This window comes from Meles meles, chromosome 15, assembly GCF_922984935.1.
Source record: "Meles meles chromosome 15, mMelMel3.1 paternal haplotype, whole genome shotgun sequence".
In the NCBI taxonomy this organism is placed as follows: Eukaryota; Metazoa; Chordata; class Mammalia; order Carnivora; family Mustelidae; genus Meles; species Meles meles.
Window position 1 is genome coordinate 19,566,790 of NC_060080.1, and position 17,428 is coordinate 19,584,217.

General features: G+C 49.5%; 1 protein-coding gene across 3 annotated transcripts in view; it reads left to right on the forward strand.

The window, feature by feature from the left end:
- Window positions 1-2,071: 2,071 nt before the first annotated feature.
- EFR3B (EFR3 homolog B) overlaps window positions 2,072-17,428 on the forward strand; it is an 86,077-nt gene continuing 70,720 nt past the window's right edge. For all 3 annotated transcript variants that reach the window (XM_045979789.1, XM_045979790.1, XM_045979791.1), the window contains exon 1: window positions 2,072-2,256. In XM_045979789.1, coding sequence (XP_045835745.1) covers window positions 2,172-2,256 — 85 coding nt within the window. In that variant the 5' untranslated portion in view covers window positions 2,072-2,171. The remainder of the gene's footprint in view (window positions 2,257-17,428) is intronic.

The window sequence follows — 17,428 nt, forward strand, 5'->3', positions numbered from 1 at the left end:
ATTCTCACTTTTCCTCCTTACCACAGTTCACCTAAATAGCTGATAGCTGCTTGATGTCTTTTCATGGGCACACTGTCCTGGCTATTGGGACTCTTGGTTTCTGCCCTTACATTTAAATTGTGAACGAGGGGCACCTGGATGGTGCAGTCAGTTAAGCACCTGACTCTTGATTTCGGCTCAGGTCATGATCTCAGGGTTGTGAGATGGAGTCTCGTATCAGGCCCCGTGCTCAGTGGGGAGCCTGCTTGTCCCTCTCCCTCTCCTCTGTCCTCCTCCCCCTGCTCATGCACCTGTGCTCTGCCATGCTCTCTCTCTCTCTCTCTTTCTCTCTAATAAATAGATAAAATCTTAAAAAAGAAAAAAATAAAACTGTGAGCCAAAAGACTGTGCCCCCTCCCAACGTCCTCATACAGGAGTAGCACCTGCCAGACATTTCACTCCATGAAGATACACAGTGCATTAGCCACCGTGCTGAGGGCACCAGTGTTTAATGAGTATATTTTGCGTTGAACAGAACTGTGAGCTGGGAGTATCTTCAGGTGTCCATACCAAGCTTGACTCCAAATTCTCCCTTCTACCCTGGTTCAGGAGTGACTCTCAGCAGATCTCAAAGCTACCTGACTTCCTAAAACTGGAGAATAGAGATAGAGCTTCTTTGTAAGTCATTGGAGGGTCTAGACTAAATGCGAGATTCGAGAACCCTCCCAGGGTTTTCAGGGGGCCCTCAAGGGCTCACATGTTCTGCTAAGAGAGGTAAAGGAGCAGGAGCAAAACCTGGAAACAGCAAGGGAATAGAAGGAGATGGTGAGGCCAGAGAGAAATAGGAAACATGAGTTTGGGGTACAACAGAGAGAGCACTGTTCCAAGAGTCTAGCAACACTCCAGTTCTGTTCCCTGCCTTGGGCGAGGAAGGAAAGAAAGTAAATAACTGTGTGAGTGCCCACTGTGTCCTTTCACACAGGTTTTATGTAAACTTACCAGTAGTTTCTGCAGGAAGCTGAGGTTCAGAGAGGGTAGATGACTGGCCTGCAGACACACAGCTCAGTATCTAGGAAGAACACAAATTAACAGCCTCAGTTTCCTCTTCTGTACAATGGGAGACATCACACCATCATTAAGATTGTTACCTCCCTCAATCCTACTTGTAGAATATGTTAGGGACAAAAACCTCAGCCATGGGGTAAGAGGAGAAACTAAGGAATAGATGCCGGAAGGAAGGCCAGGTGAATGCTGAGCTGCAGAGGAAGCTGGATGGAGAAGCCTTAGGGAAGCCACGGGCTAGGCCAGAAGATGTCATCAGGGTTGGGGGGCGGGAGCCTTCTGCCTACCGTCTGTTTCTCACAGGGTCACAGAGGCTGAAGTCGGCCTGGAGCACAAGTAGAGAGGATCCTGGGTGCCAAAAGTGTGAATTATGCAAGTGGGCTTCCTGCAGCTCTTAGGCGGTGGGTGGGGTGGGTCCATTTCCCCGCGTATCTGGCGCAGGATGGACGCTCTTTGGTAGCCAGAAGCTGACCGGGAGGGCCACAGCGGAGTTCTTAATTAGGGAACGGGGCTTCGCTGAGGGAGCCAAGGAAGGGAGGAGAGTTAGTCCCTCTTCCTTGCCTCCCCTGGCTCAGCCTACGCATCCTGGACACATCGGGGGTGAGGGTGGGGACGGGTACACCTGCAGCTTCGGGAGCCCCTGCTGACCCTCTGGGCCCAAGGGTTAGCGGCGATGTCCGCTGCCGGCCTGCGCATTCCGACAGGGGCAGGGAATTGGGGTGGGCGACTCCCCCGAAGAACGCTGCAGCTGGAAAACGCGCGGCCCAGGTCCTGCGAGCGACAGGCTGGGAAGGGCGCATCGTGGGGTTGGGGTTTCTGGGGGAGACCGCTGGGGCCGCGGCAGGCGGAGGGCGGGAATTGGCCTGGGGCGGGGCGCGGCGGGGCGGGGCCGGGGGTCGGGGCGGCCTGGCAGTGGCCGGGCTAGGGGGAGGGACGTCTCATTAGCAAAGCCTCCTCCCCTCCCGGCGCGGCCCTGCCCAGCAGCCCCAGCGCAGGCCGGCCGCGCTCAGTCTGGGCGGCTGAATGGGCGCGGGGCTCCCGGCTCCGGCCCTTCCACGTCCCGCCCTCGCTCCCGCTCCCGCCCCGCCCCGGCCTCCGCCGGCAGCCGCCATCCACCGCCCAGGCTGTGAATGAAAGGCAGGCGCCGCGGGGGCTGGCTGCAGGCGACACGGCGACGCGGCCTCCAAGGAGGCGCTCGCCCCGCGGAGATGTACGGTAAGGAGGGCTCTGCCTCCGGGCTCGCAAACTTGCGGGGCGCGGACCATTGTCCCCCTGCGGGCCCCGGCGAGGCCAGGGGGCGCGGACTCGGTACCCGGCTGCGCTCTTTCTGTCGCTCTGTGCGCGCGCGGCTGCGCTGAGAGGACAAAGATGCTTGAGGCCGGGGACCCTGGGGTCCTCGGAAGTCCTTCGGGCCGGTCGTGTGCGGGCGTGGGGCGGGTGGGCGGTGGTACGACAGGGGGCCGGGGGGGCTGGAGTGACTCGAGCGGCTGCGTTGTGGGCAGAGCGGGTCTCCCCTGGAGCCGAGCAGGCAGGGAGCGTTGGTGGAGGGGGCCGTGTGACAGCATTTGCGGAATTAACAAAAGCGGGTTGCGCTGGGGAGTTTTATGCGGGAAGCCGGTCTGGGATTGCGGGGAGAGCTCGCTGCCTGCCTGGCGCGGGGCTCCGAGGTGAGGGGGGCGGCGCCGGTGCAGAGGGCTGGGGCGCGAGCCAGTCCTGGGAGCTTCTTGTCGCCGCCCCTGGAGGGACGTGGCCTCTGTCCACCCCTGCCGCCCGCGGGTCCCAGGTTCCCTAACTTCCAGATTAGCCCTCCTCGGTGATGAAAGGAGGAGACGCTGCTGAGGGTACAGCGCAGCTCTGGGGAGTCGGCCACCTTCTGGATGTCACCACCCCCCACCCCCGACATTTCTTCCTCCCTTCCCCAACCATCCCCTCAACTGATGTGCAACAGTTAGCCAGACCCTCCTGATGCACAGTTCCGCTTTAAAAATTGGCCAGGCATTTCTCTGGTTTGGAGGCAGTGTGGTTGAAGAAAAGAGAACGCTCTGGGTCTCACATTGTATCTCTAATGAATGGAACACTGGAGACCCAGACCAGTCTAGGAATCAACGGCCTTATAGAGCCTCAGACGCTATGAGCTGAGGGTGTGTGTGTGTGTGTGTGTGTGTGTGTGTGTGTGTGTGTGTGTGTGTAAGAGAGAGAGATGATCCCGATGGACATAAGCCCATCAGGACCCAGGTCCCGGGTTCTGACAGCTATTTAGAATCAGCCAAAACACTGGAGCTGTGCTCGCCTCCCACCCCTGCTGCCAGGTAGGGGCTCAGGTGGCACCTGGGGGGTGAGTGTTGGGAGAAGAGCAAGTTCCCGATTTCACCCGCCGCTGCTGAGGCCCTCTCAGCTGCCTCACTCTGCACACAGACCATGAGTCACAAAGTTTGGTGGAGGCAGAGGAAGCTGGGCATGGTACAAAGGCTCCGCAGTCAGTGGGCCTCACTATTTAGAGAGAGAGAGATTCAGCCCTACCATCAGTGTCCTTTCCTGTCCTGTGGTCACACATCTGCATTTTTGAACCAGGTGGAGACATCAGCAGATCCCCCTTGGCGAGTATGATTTCTCTTGGATGCACCAAAGGTGGGGGGGGGGGGCGCCCTGGTCTGAGAGCGTGTTCTGCCGGCCAGTGGGGACTCTGCAGGAAGGTAACAAGGTGGATGAGCTGGGAGCTAACAAGCTTTTATAGGCTGGGAGGCTGTGAGGTTCCCAGGAGAAAGCCCTATTTTCTTTCCTTCTGTTTCCCTCCCTGTTCTTTTCTGCAGAGTGTGCAGGCTGGCACTGCAGATCACTTGACAAGAGCACGTGACTGCAGGGCACCTGCAGTGGGGAAGGAGTTAGGACCGGGCCCATGAGAACGGGGCGGGGGTGGGGGGTGGGAAGGGGGAATTAGGAACCCTAGTCCTGCTGGGCCAACTCTCTGCCTTTACTCTGAGACAGTTTTATAACTGATCCCGGGTATCTGGACATTGGGGGTCCCAGGCTGCCTCTGCTGTGTGGAGCAGATCAAGGAAGAACTGATGGGGACAGAGAGGTGAACTGGGAAGCCAGCATATCTGGGTGTTATTTTTGGATACACCACCGCTTTTTCATTTCTCTGTTATGGTTTTATTCCTCCAGATGCAAACAGAGATGGCACTTACTCCTAAATCATTCATAGAAAGATTATAAAGAAAGAATCCTCTGGGCAGTTGCCTGCAGCAAAGGGAAGTCACGCCAATGCTGGTTGGGAGATTATTACTGAGTCTTGCTTAGTGCAAAGCCTTGTCTTAGGAGGCGTGAAAGAGAGGCTGCTCTCCAAAGGGAGGCCTCTGTGGCCTGGATTTCCGTGTTTTCTTGCGTGTCGTGAAAAGAAAGGGTCCGTGAGATACTTGTAGTCATTCTCTCTCCAGCAGTCAAGAGAGCGATGAAAAAAAGAAGTGGATAGAGAGGTTGGGAAGGCACAGAGACAGACTTTTTATATTTGGTTCTTGTTTTTCCCTATTTTCTAAGTGACTTGCCCAAGGTGACACCGTTAGGTGGAACAGGGGGAAATGACAACAGGCTTCCTAGCTCAGTGCCCTTCTCCCCTCAAAGCCTCGGGTAAATGCTCATTAGGAAAATGCCATGAGGGATGTTATTGGCTGATGGGCAGTGAGGCCCCATGTATGGCCAAAAGTCACCTAAAATTTAGGTAAAAGTGTTCCTTGACCACCCACCTGGGTGACTTGATCCCACTCTGAATTTGTAAAACCTGACTCCTGTTGCCACCTCTCAGCTCCTTGGAGATGTGGGACAGGCCTCGCTCAGCTCCCTCTTCCCTCCTCCTCACCTTACCTCAGCCCCTGCCAACTCAGTCTTTCTGCATTCCTCAGTCTCCTCTCTCCCCTTCCTTCTGCCTATGGGAGAATGAGGGCCCCTTGTCTTGGCTAGAGGACACAGTGCTATTTGGGACAGAAAAAATCTTAGAACTGGGGTCAGCCCATCTCCATCTAAGAGCCAGCTTATGGCTCTGTGACTGCAGACAAGTGGGGTCCTCTCTCGGAATTAAATCTCAGTATGAACTGGTGGGGTGCCCGTCTATACCTCCTGAGTCTGTGGTGAGCCTCCAAGCTGGGTGGTGGGTATAACAGGATGTCAAGAGGTTCTGCGCTCACAAGACAGGTTGCTGGAGAGCCTGGGCCCTTCAGATCCTCTCTGGCCTTTACCCTTCTCTCCTCCTCTCTGCCATCTCCTGGATGGCAGTTTGCATCACCTTCTGCCAGCCTAGCCACACAGATCATCTTCCTTCACAGCCGCTCAAGACTCACTGCCCCCCCCGCCTCCTTACCACACACTCATGCCTAAACCCCAGTCACTTTCTGGAAAGGCTCTCCAAAGGGGGACTTCCCACAGTCTTGTTTATACCTAGGAACAGAGGTTGATAAAGGATCTGGAAAAATAAAAGCACTTGGTCCTGGGGTACAAAGATCATAGGCAAATTTTCTGGAAAGAATAGGGTTCCCCTTAATGTTTCTTTGTGTTAGAATTGTATAATGAAGTTTCCTTGTTCCTCTTTCCTGGGATGGAGCCACTACGGTCCTGCCTAGGAGTGTCCCACTTACCCACTGAGGTGAGACAGAGCTTTCTGAGAGATGATACCCTCCAGGATGAAGGGAGTGGGCCGTGGAGAGCCATTGGACAGGATTTCCCCAGACTCCCATACAGTCCCTAGAACCCCATCCTTCTAGAATAAAAGCGGCTCACCTCCGGGTCCTGCCTCGTCCTCAGCATTTGCCTTTCTTCATGCTCTGTGGTTGAGAATGCAGACTGTAGGGAAGTGAGCCATGGTGGACAACTTTCTGGAAAGATGCCTGACACAGCACACACGTGTGCAAACCATGTGGATGGCGTGGAGAAGCCGCAGGGTGGGGCTGACTCCCTCCGAGGTGCAAGGCTCACTGTTGCAGAAAGCTCCACAGCTCCTGCTGCTCCTGTCGTGGGCAACTCCCACAGCATGCACGCGCATACACACACACGCACACGCACACGCACACGCACATGCGCACACACATGCACAGGGGCTGCAACCTCCTCCCCCAAATCTCGAGGCTCCTGCAACCCTATGGTGCAGTGTCTGGCTTGGGACAGGAGCCCTGTGCCCTGCCTCCCCTTACCCCCCACCACCCAACTCCTTTAGTCCTCTCTGGAGCCAGCGGGATCTCCTTGCGGCTCACAGTTCAGTGAATCCAAACGCAGTTTTCTTTTTGCACATGTATGAAAGTAGACCTCAATATTACTTTACAGAAAGTCTAGAAAAAAGAGGAGGGAAAAGACCGTCCCCAATCCTACACACTAAAACCAATGTTTTAAAAAATACCATCGTATGAATGGCCACTAGGATTTTGTACTCATCTTTTGCTCTTTCCTTCCAATTTCTTGCCTCATCCTGGCTGGGTTACCCTTGGTGCGAGGGTGAGGGAGCATCGGGGAGCCCCATAGCCTGGGTCTGAACCCCGACTCTGCCCTTCCAGCAACCTTGGCCCTGAGCTTTCTGAACCTGTTTCTTGGCTCTGCAAAGATGACAACGCCCGCCCACCTCACTGCAGAGATTAATCAGGATGAAAATGCTTCCCCCACTTTCTCCTTCCCTTTCCTCACCTCTCTCCTGTGTCTTAATAAAAAAGCCAGGGGGAAACAAAAATGTATGTCCCATAAGCTTGATACCAGTGCTTGTGACCCTGTTCCTTCTATCAAACAACAACAACAAACAAACAAAAAGAAAGAAAGAAAGAGGGGCGCCTGGGTGGCTCAGTGGATTAAGCCGCTGCCTTCGGCTCAGGTCATGATCTCAGGGTCCTGGGATCGAGCCCCGCATCGGGTTCTCTGCTCCGCGGGGAGCCTGCTTCCTCCTCTCTCTCTGCCTGCCTCTCTGCCTACTTGTGATCTCTCTCTCTGTCAAATAAATAAATAAAAAAAAATCTTTAAAAAAAAAAAAAAAAAAAAAAAAAAAAAGAAAGAAAGAAAGAAAATCCAATTTGAAAGCATTTTTCCCCCCCTGGTAGTCATCCAATCTTTCTAGAAAAATCTGGAAAACATAGTCAACTATAAACAAGTATAACTGCTTTTACTGTTTTGATATCTTTCCTTCATGCATTTGTTTATGTGGTTGGAATTACTCATTTTACATAATTTTATATTGTATTTTTTCTACTTTAACATTGGAATAGGGGCACCTGGGTGGCTCAGTGGGTTAAAGCCTCTGCCTTCAGCTCAGGTCATGATCTCAGGGTCCTGGGACCGAGCCCCACATCAGGCTCTCTGCTCAGCGGGGAGCCTGCTTCCTCCTCTCTCTCTTTGCCTGCTTCTCTGCCTACTTGTGATCTGTCTGTCAAATAAATAAATAAAATCTTAAAAATGGCTATGTAACAGTCCACTGAGTGAAAGTATAATTTCCTTCTACAGTTAGGTTGTACATACAGTATTATAACCCTGGGAAGGGTAACAAAGCTTTCTCTGAATTTTAGAATATTTCCCTAGCAGTTCTCCAAATGGGTCGATCAAGGTATATGAACATTTAGAATATTTGTTACATATTGTCAAATTGTTTTCAGTTTGTATCAGTTACAATCCCACTAGCAGTTGTGAGAGTACCTAACCCCCAGTACTCTCAACACCATTAAATATTGAGATTTCCCCCCAACCTGTGCTAATTTGATAGAAAAGTTGTATCATTTTTAACTTGTATTCTTTATTTGTAGAGGTCAAACACTTCATACGTTTTTTTAACCATTTGCATTTTAGTGAATTCTCAAACAAGTGCGTGCCTTATTTATTGAAGATCTTAACTCCTTGCCTGTCATTTGCTCTACGCGTCGTGTTTGGAAGGAAATGGATAGACGTTGTCAACTATTTCTGGAGTGTCAGCTACATGCGAGGCATCCAAGGGGGATACAAAAACAGAGAGAAGTCCTTTCCATCAAGAGGATGGAATTATTTGAATTATTTCAGTAGGTAACTAGGTTGCAAAACGTGCAAGACTGCAAATGATGCAAAGGGAGACTCGGTAAAGTTGCACAGTGTTGCAGGGGTGTTGCAGGGGTGGCTCATTAGCTGTTCAGCCCGAAGCATCTCCGGGTGGGAGAGACCATTGCCAGGTGGAGCCGTTTGGGAGGACTTTCGAGAGGGTCTGAAGGATGGATGGGGAGAGGGGTAAGGGTGTGCCGGTGACGGCACCAAATGTGAGAACCTGCAAGGAAGTGGGGAGAGAAGACCCATCCAGAGAGAATTGGGGGGGGAGATCCCTGGGTTTGGGCAGAGGTTAGGTGAGGAATGACTTGATGGAGATTTTTGTCAAGATAAAGGCTTTTCACTTATCTCCGGGAGCATTAGGAGCCATTGAAGATTTTAAACTGCCAAAAGGCGATTGGCAAGGTTGATTGTTTTGGGAAATGAAGCTGGGGGCACTGTGCAGAACGGGATGGAGGTGAGGAATAAAGTGAAAATGAAGAAAAGCAGAGACGGTTCTTGTAGCCACAGGCAGTAGCCGAAGGAGTGAGAAAGCTTTGGACCACTTACAATTGTGCATTTTCAGTGGGAAATGTTTGCGTCTTTAAAACAAACAAACAAACAAACAAAAAACCAGTAGGACTGGGGGGGGGGGGGGTTGGGGAGAGGGGAATTGAAACATAAAAAAAAATTCTCTTGCTATATAAATTGGGTTATATAAGCACATATAGGAAACAGTTTCTCTCAAAAAAATCAAAAAATTTTTTAAAGAAAAGAGAATAGTTTAAGCGCTAAATTACTTAGTGCTGTAAAGTTATTATAATCTAACTTGTTCTAAAGATGATTCGGAGCCTATACTTTATACACACACATTTACACATGTACACACATGTGCACTACAATAAATAAAGAGATCAAAGCAAGGAAAATCTAAGAATTATACAGAGAAAAATCAAGCCGGGAACAAAGTTATTTCAGGGGGGAAGAAAGTACATACCAGCAGGCCCTGTTGCAGGCCCTGTGGCAAATTCAGTTTTGAATTTTTTACAGGAAATTCAGTTTTGAGCTTCCTGTAGGCCAAAAAAGAGGGGGAAAGTCATTTATTTGCAAGACTCGCAGCATCTGCAGATTTTTTTTTTTTTTTAATTCAGTTACCTAAACCCCAAACAGCTTTTTGAGATGCTAAGGTCTGAGAGAAAATCCTCTGAGTTCCTCCAAAAAGAGGAGATATTTCATAAATATTGGTCTAAATTAGATTTTTCTTTGGCAAATGTAGTTCTCTTAATCTGCTCTATACCGGTCTGGAGGGTACCAGAGTCCTATCCAAATGCAAGTTTGTGGGTTCTGGTTCCTTACCTTGAAATTGTCCCTGGCTCTGTTCTCAGCTCGTCCCACTTCACAGATGTGATTTCTCCTCCCAAGGATGAACGTGAACCTTCAGAGACGTTGCTCCCTGGAGAAGACATTCCTGACTTTACAGTTAGGGAGGCGGGCTGGTCACTCCGGCTCATGTGCCTTAGTTTACTTCCCCTCCAGTAATTTCTCTTGTCTGTTCTCCACTAGACTGTCCACTCCATGTAAACTCATTTCTCTCTCCCCCCACTGTGTCTTTAGGGCATAGGACACTGCCCGGTACAGAGTAAGGCACTGGAAAACTTGATTGAAGGAGTGAATCCCAAGTTAAGTGTCGTCTTTTTTACTTATCTTTGTACCTCCTGACCCTCTCCGTATTTCAGCCTTAAATGTATTTCAAATCGCAGTACCATTACTGTTATTGTAGTTTCCTTTCAGTGGGCATTTCCGTGTGCCAAGCTAGTCGTCCAAGCACTTTTTAGGTATTAACTGACTTAATCTTCCCCAAATTATGTTAGGGATTATTATTTTCATTTTAGAAATGAGAACACGGAGGCATTGAGAGGTTTAGTAACCTGCCCACGGCTACACAGTTACATGATAGGGCTGGCATTTCAACCTAGGTGGAGTGTGGACTCCCCCTCCCTGCCCCAGCACCAGCCCTGTAATATTCTGAAAGAGAATCCAGGCGTTGCCTTTGCAGAGCTCGCTGTACCTCACAGACTCACACATGTCGATTTGGGCCATGCAGAGGAGTGCAGAAGGCAGGGGTGGACCCCTGGGAGGGGATGAGCCTTCCCTTTGGGCCCAAGCCAGTCAGCACGGAAACTGAGAGGCCTCACTGCTGAGTGGGAGCCTGCGCCTCTGGGCACCCTTCTTACCTCCTCCATCATCGTTTTGTTTTATGGGAGAGAAAGGCCCCTGGGAAAGCCCTAGGTGTGGATAAGTAAGCAGGAAAGGAGCCAGGAGAGCAGGTTGGTGAGGCCGAAAGACAGGATACAGGAGCTCATGATGCCATGAGAACCAAGGAGGCACGGGCCTGCATCTCAGAGAGAGGGACACGTAGGGGAGCAGAGGGAGGCTGTCACGACTACCACTGAGTCACACACACGCGTAGATGGCAGTGCTCTCCAAGACGTGCTCCACGGTCAGTGCTTGGCCTGGAGGAGAACAGAGACTGGAGACCTTCTTTAGCAGGAGGACCTCCTGTTTCTCTGACAGTTTGCCTGTGAATTAAAACTCTTTCCCCGTGTCTTCTGGTCCGGCCAGTCCGGATGCGGCAGTCGCTGACTCTGAGGGGTGGGTCATGACTGAGCAGTGTGTGGGAGAGAGGGACCGTGGTGCCAGTCCCAGATGGCCACTTCCCAGCTGTAGGACCCTGGACAGGTAGTTCGCCTCCCTCTGAGCCCATGTCGTCCCCTGTAAAATGGGGATAATCGGGCAGCCTGATGTAGGGAGGGTACAATGAGGGAGTCAAATGGGCTAATGTCTAGGTGAGTGTGTTTCCATTGCAGAACACTATGCCTATCAAAGGTGATATTATCCCCAGCCAAGCAATTCTAATGGATGCTTCTGGGGCATGCCCACCACCTCTCCAGAAATACTGACAAGCCCCGTGTACAAGGGTATGTTTAGACTGTGTTTGTTAGATGCCTTAGAAGGGTCTGGTAAAAACAGTGTAAAACCAGAGAGCTGCTTCCATATTGTGAGCTAGATACCCGCCTCTGTGAAATATCCCTGTCCGACTGGGCCCCTGAGATGGGATAGCTATAACGCCGATGATGGCGAGGGCTTTCCTGTCTCCTAGAGGATCAGCCAAGTGTTGGCAGTCTGTGATCATGTCCCTTTCATCCCTGCACCAGAAAGACAAGAAAAGTCTCAGAGACCACAAAGAGGATGGAGGTGGCCCCTTTAGCCAAGCCTTATACTATGCTAAGTTTTTGTGCATTGCTGACATTTACCAATGTTTACTCTGTGTCATTCTACTTACTATCTCAACTCAGAAAGGTCCTCAGGTGGTGGATGCCATTCTTTCTGTGGCTGAGCTGAGGGCACCGAGATTTGGAAGTCCAATGATTTGCTCAAGGTCATGCAGCTGGTGGAAGTCATTTCTCTTCCCTATCTCCTAAGCAGGTGCTCACAGAGCTTCGTGTGAGATCAAACATTGCCTTTGTACCCTGTGGCAATTAGTGTGCCTTATGCCTTATGCCAAACAGCAAATTTCACTGTGAGGGAAGAATTCCAAGCCGACTATTTGAGTAGATTTGGCAGAGTTTCTTTGTAGCTTTACATCTAGGACTTTTAAACTCAGCGCCCTAGTGCACATCCTGTGGTCTGAATATAAATCGGAGAATTAGGACTTCTGGGTTCAAATACTGACTTTGTCGTCATCCTACAGAAAGACCCAGATAAATTCAAGCACCTGGGTAGCGAGAGCCTTAGCTTCGTAGCTTGGCAGAGTGCCACGCTTTATCTCATGCTTATTGAGAAAGACTTTGCTCTGTGTCCCAACTTTCTTTTTAGGTGGATAATGCTTTAAAAAACATTTATACATTGTGTGAAGAAGAATCCTTAAATTACAAGAACATTTATAAACACCTTGGCAGAGATCCCTTAGAAAGGAATACTTGTGGGGCGCCTGGGTGGCTCAGTGGATTAAGCCGCTGCCTTCGGCTCAGGTCATGATCTCAGGGTCCTGGGATCGAGCCCTGCATCGGGCTCTCTGCTCCACGGGGAGCCTGCTTCCTCCTCTCTCTCTGCCTGCCTTTCTGCCTACTTGTGATCTCTCTCTCTGTCAAATAAATAAATAAAATCTTAAAAAAACAAATCCTGTAGCGATAGCAACAGTATTTCACGATTTTACTTTGTCTTCCCCCATTGGTCATAAGGCTATATGGTGTAAAGAATATGCCGGAATATTTGACTTTTCCTCTAGACTTCGAAGGCGTTAGTCATGAGAAACAGCCCCTTGGCCTGCCTGCAGAAGCGTGAAGGGCAATTAGAGAGACATTCTCACATGCTTCCTCCTTGGTTTGTGAAGTTCAGAATAAATGTCACAATCCTTTTCTTCAAAAAGGAAGGTCACTTAGTAGTATAATTATGGGTAAATCTTTACTTTGCTTTCCATTCATATCTTTTGTGCATTATTCTTTTGTAAAACAAGAAAGATAAAAGGCCTTTTGAGGCAGAGGCAATGAAATGCCTGTTTTCTTGTTGCTTGGAAGCACCTGACCAGAATGTTCCTGGATAAAGCACTACACAGCTTTGTGTACTCTCAGTCTCGGAGCTGGATTTTGGAGGCACCGAGTCGAAGAGCAGGTGTGCAAATCTTGGCTGAGGGTCATATATAGACAGAATAGAAGAGGGAACAAACACCAGGGTCTTCCCATTTTGTTTCCATCAAACTCCTGAAAGTGCTTGATCGTACGCACTGCCTGGGCCAGCAGCTGGTAAATACAGGACACGTGTCTGTCTTGAGAAGTTTTGCCCCAAAGCTATTCCACAGCACCGCTAGGAATGTCCTCTTCTCCCCAGACAACACTGTCAGAGAAGAACAAGGCTGAGTGTTGAGGAGCGGGCGGTGCTGGGCGTTACGTACAAGGCTTTTCTTCTGCTTGATCAAGGACATTCATTTCTGTACTGGGAGGGAGAGTTGGCCATCAGGGCTGATTCTAGCTCCATGAATTTGAGCAAAATTCTTAAACTCTTTCAGATTTGGTTTCACCGTCTGCAAACTGGGAGAGCTGGACTGCATGGTCTTGATGGGTTCCCGGGCTCTTGGGTCTGCTCTTGGGTCTGCGAACGGGTTGGAGCATCTGTCTGTCCCACTGAGGGGGGGAGGCGGGGAGCAGGGGCTGAGTGTGCACTGACAATAGGATTTTTTGAAAGATCCATAAGGCAATGTAAACACCGTGATCTCAGGTCCTTTATGGAACCTGGGTATGCATCCATTTCCTCATAGATCAGGTGAGGGTAATGATCCCTTTGTTAATACAAAGAGTGTCCGTGCTGGGGTCCTGTTGAATGGGGTGGTGCAAGCTGACAAGTATGTTGGGGTAAGCTTGGATAAGAGCTGTGTACGTTCCAAGTGCTGGACGCTACTATTCTTGCTCTCTGTATATGCAAATTTCACAAAAAATCCTGGGTGGCGTTCCTTTCCCCTGACCCGTTTTCAGATAATGATGAGAACCTTCAGAAAAGGGGGCATCGGGCTGACTCAGTCAGTGGAGCGTGTGACTCTTGATCTCAGGGTTCTAAATTCAAGCCCCATGTTGGGTATAGAGGTTACTTAAAAATAAAATCTTAAAAAAAAAAAAAAAAAGTCCAGGAAAGTTAAATGACTTGTTGGAGGTCAACCAGCTCATTAAGTGGCATAGCCAAGAAAAGAACCAGGTCTGTCTCATTCCAATGTTATTTTCATCTGTTATGCCTGGATTCTTACTGAGAACACCATCATTAATTGGGATTACATCAAAATTTAATACTTTTGTGCACCAAAGGGCCCTATGAACAGAGTATAAATATAGCCCATGAAATGGGAGAAAATATTTGCAAATCAGATATCTGATAAGAAATTTCTCTCCAGAATATATGAAGAGAGCTGGAGCATCTGGGTAGCTCAGTCAGTTAAACATCCAACTCTTGATTTTGGCTCAGGTCTGATCTCAGAGTCGTGAGATTGAGCCTCCCATCAGGCTCCACACTGGGCGTGAAACCTGCTTAAGATTTTCTTTCCTTCTCCCTCTTCCCTCTGCCTCTCCTTCCCCACCCACCAAATGCACTCTCTCTCTCTTAAAAAAAAAAAAAAAAGTGCCTACAATTCAACAACAACAAACCTGTTTAAAAATGGGCAAAGGATCTGAATAGACATTTCTTCAAAGATATATAAATGGCAACAAGCCCCTGAAAAGATGCTCAGGGTCAGGAATTATTAGGGAGATGCAAATCAGAATCTCAATGATGTGTCATCTCAGAGTCCCAGGGAGGGCTGTTATCAAAAAACCAGAAGTGTCAACGAGGATATGGAGAAATTGGAAGCCCTGTGCACTGCTGGTGGGAAGGCAAAATGGTGCAGCCATTATGGAAAACAGTAAGGCGGTTCCTCCGAAAACTAAAAATAGAATTACCATATGATCCAGTAATTCCACTTCTGGATATATACCAAAAGAAGTGAAAAACAGGGCCTCAAAAAGGTATTTGCACACCCACGGTCATAGCAGCATTATTCAAAATAGCGCAAAGTGGAAGCAACCCAAGTGCTTATCCACAGATAAATGGATAAGCAAAATGCGACCTATGTGTACAATGGGATATTACTCCTCCTCAGACATCGCTGATGACCTAGCATTAGTCACCTGATTGCTCGGGGGTGGATAGAAAAGGAGTCCAGAAATTATGGTCCTCATAGTCTTTGGGTCTCCGAAAAATTCCTCCAGCTTGAATGAAGAATATCATTACAGTACCTTTTTTTTTTTTTTTTAAGAAGGAAGATTTACATAAATAAAATTGAGGGCGTGTCTGTTGCTGTCCAGCGGTGGGGGGGCGTGGCCAGAGGATGGTGAGATTTGGCGGGGGGGGGGGGGGGGGGGGGAGGTAATCAGGGATGGTTTGCGGGGCTGGCAAGTGCGTTTTCACCTGGGCGGGGGGCGTATCCCAAGAAGCCGGCCGCTATCCTTGAGAGCAGTAAAACGGAAGCTCCATGAGAGGTCCAGAGGCGTACAAGACATACTCCACAGAAGAGAAGAAATCGTGAATTCAGACGTTGGCCCCCACTGAACCAGAGGGGGCTGGCGCGCTAAATTGCAGGTTGAATTTTTGATCAAGCCGCCGGTCACTCAGGCAGCTCGAAATGGCCCGCTCTGAGGTGACCAGCAACAAGCCTTTTTTTTTTTTTTTTTACAAAAAAGCTCATGCTCCACTAGGAAGCCAGCCTATAAGCCTATAATCAGTGCATGTGTCCCAGCCTTGAAGGTAATCTACTGGAATACTAGCCATGGTTATTTCTGCGAGACAGGATCATGGATCGTTTTTGAGTTTTCTTTAAAAACTATTTTGTATTTTTCACATTTCGTGTAGTGAGCGTGTGTTTCCTGATGGCAGAACGTAAACATAATTAAAAGCATTTTTCATCGTCAAAAGCCTGCGGAGAGTTTTCTAGAACATTCTCATCATGTTGTAGAGACAATTATGCAAGAATGCATGCAAAAACAAGAAATTAGAAATCAGAGTGTGGTTGGGTGAGGGGCTTGCCTAGAAAGGGGGGCTCTTTAGAGGGATCTGAAATGTTTAATCTCTTGTTTGAGTGGTGGCCACACAAATGTATAAACAGTTGTCAAAACTCAAGGCAGTGGACTGACTCTTAAGATCTGGGCATCTATTGCATGTTAATTATATTGCAATAAGACCGTAGGAAACCCAGGAGAAGAAGAAAACATGCACGCAAACAATAGCGGGTCTGTTCTGCATCGCTGGCAAGTTGGCGGGCCTGGAGACAGCCAAGGACCTGTGCCAGCCGGCTCCAGGGATCTTACCCACAGCCCCAGATGGTCCCCGGCACCCCAGGAAAAGCGGCCATTGAGAGCGGCTGGTCAGGGGGGTTAGGCTGCTAGACAGCTTCCGCGCTGAGCAGAGAGTGGAGGAAGCCGCCCCGGGAAGTCCAGCTCGTTGCTGGCAGCTGGGGAGCTGATGGTGCCGGCAGGGCCGTGGGCAGAGGGCCCACGGAGCGGGGCCATCTGGTGGAAGGTCTTCTGAGCACTGCCACTAGCATTCCTTGGGACTCTGAATGACAAAATAAAGCCTGGCTTGACCAGGTCTACAGCAGCGTCTCGGCACCAGCATCGGCCTGGCTGTTGGCTGAGCGGGGTCCTGCGTGGCTACAGGATTGATTTTTCCATTTCCTCCCTGGGGCTGCTGTGACCTCACAGCCTATAGTCCTGTCTTTTGCCAAAGAATTCGGAGACTTTAATGGCCTTATTATTCACCTGTTCTTAATAATTTTTTTTTATTTTTTTTTTTTTATTTGACAGAGAGAGACAACGAGAGAGGGAACACAAGCAAAAGGAGTGGGAGAGGGAGAAGCAGGGAGCCTGATTGGGGACTCGATCAGGGGATCCTGGGATCATGACCTGAGCCAAAGGCAGATGCTTAACAACTGAGCTACCCAGATGCCCCTCACCTGTTCTTAATAATTCTTAATAATGTGCTGGCTTGCGACATCTCTGCACAAAGACCTGTACCTCCCCAGCTATTTTTTTTTTCCTAATGACAATGGAAAGGAATGAATCTCAGCATCACCTTGGCAGGCCAGGGTCAAGTGTGAACAGCCTGGGTTTCGATTCCAACTACCTCACCTAAGAGTTGTGTGACTTTGGATAAGTTACTTCACTGCTCCAAGCCTCCGTTTTCCTCATCTGTAAAATGGGGGCAGTAGACCTCGCCTCAGTATTGTTGATTACATAAAATAATGCATTCAAACCTCTTAACAGTTCCTGACACAGAAGGAGAGCCGAAGGTCAGCTGAAGTTAGTATTAACAGGTGAGATCATAATAGATATTTTACTACCAGCATCCTTTGTAATGATAACAGAGCAGTAACAGGGCCCGAGGATATGGTTCCAAGGAGGCATTCCGCACTCATTGAGAGCTTTCCAAGGAGCTGTTCCTTTCCAGCTGGGTTTCTTCTTTCAGAGACGCACTCGACTGAGCTGTCTTAGTCCACCTGTCTTTTGCTTCTTGCAGAGCGTGGAACTTGCTGGAGGGACTTTCTTCCTCGTGCGGGCTTGGCCAGAGCACCCATGCGCGCTAGAGCTGCTTCATTAAAAATGGGTCTTGGCTGTGCTTGGCCCGCTGCTTACTTGGCATTTTTAGCATGACTCAACCTAGTACTTGTTTTGCATTTTTGCAGAATTCTGGTCCTTGCTCCTGATTCTGTTTTGCGTTTCAAAAGTGTTGCTTCTGAAATTTCCCTCTGGCACAGAGACCACCCTGGTCCTCGCTTTATTTTTCAGCAGCTCTGGGCACGATG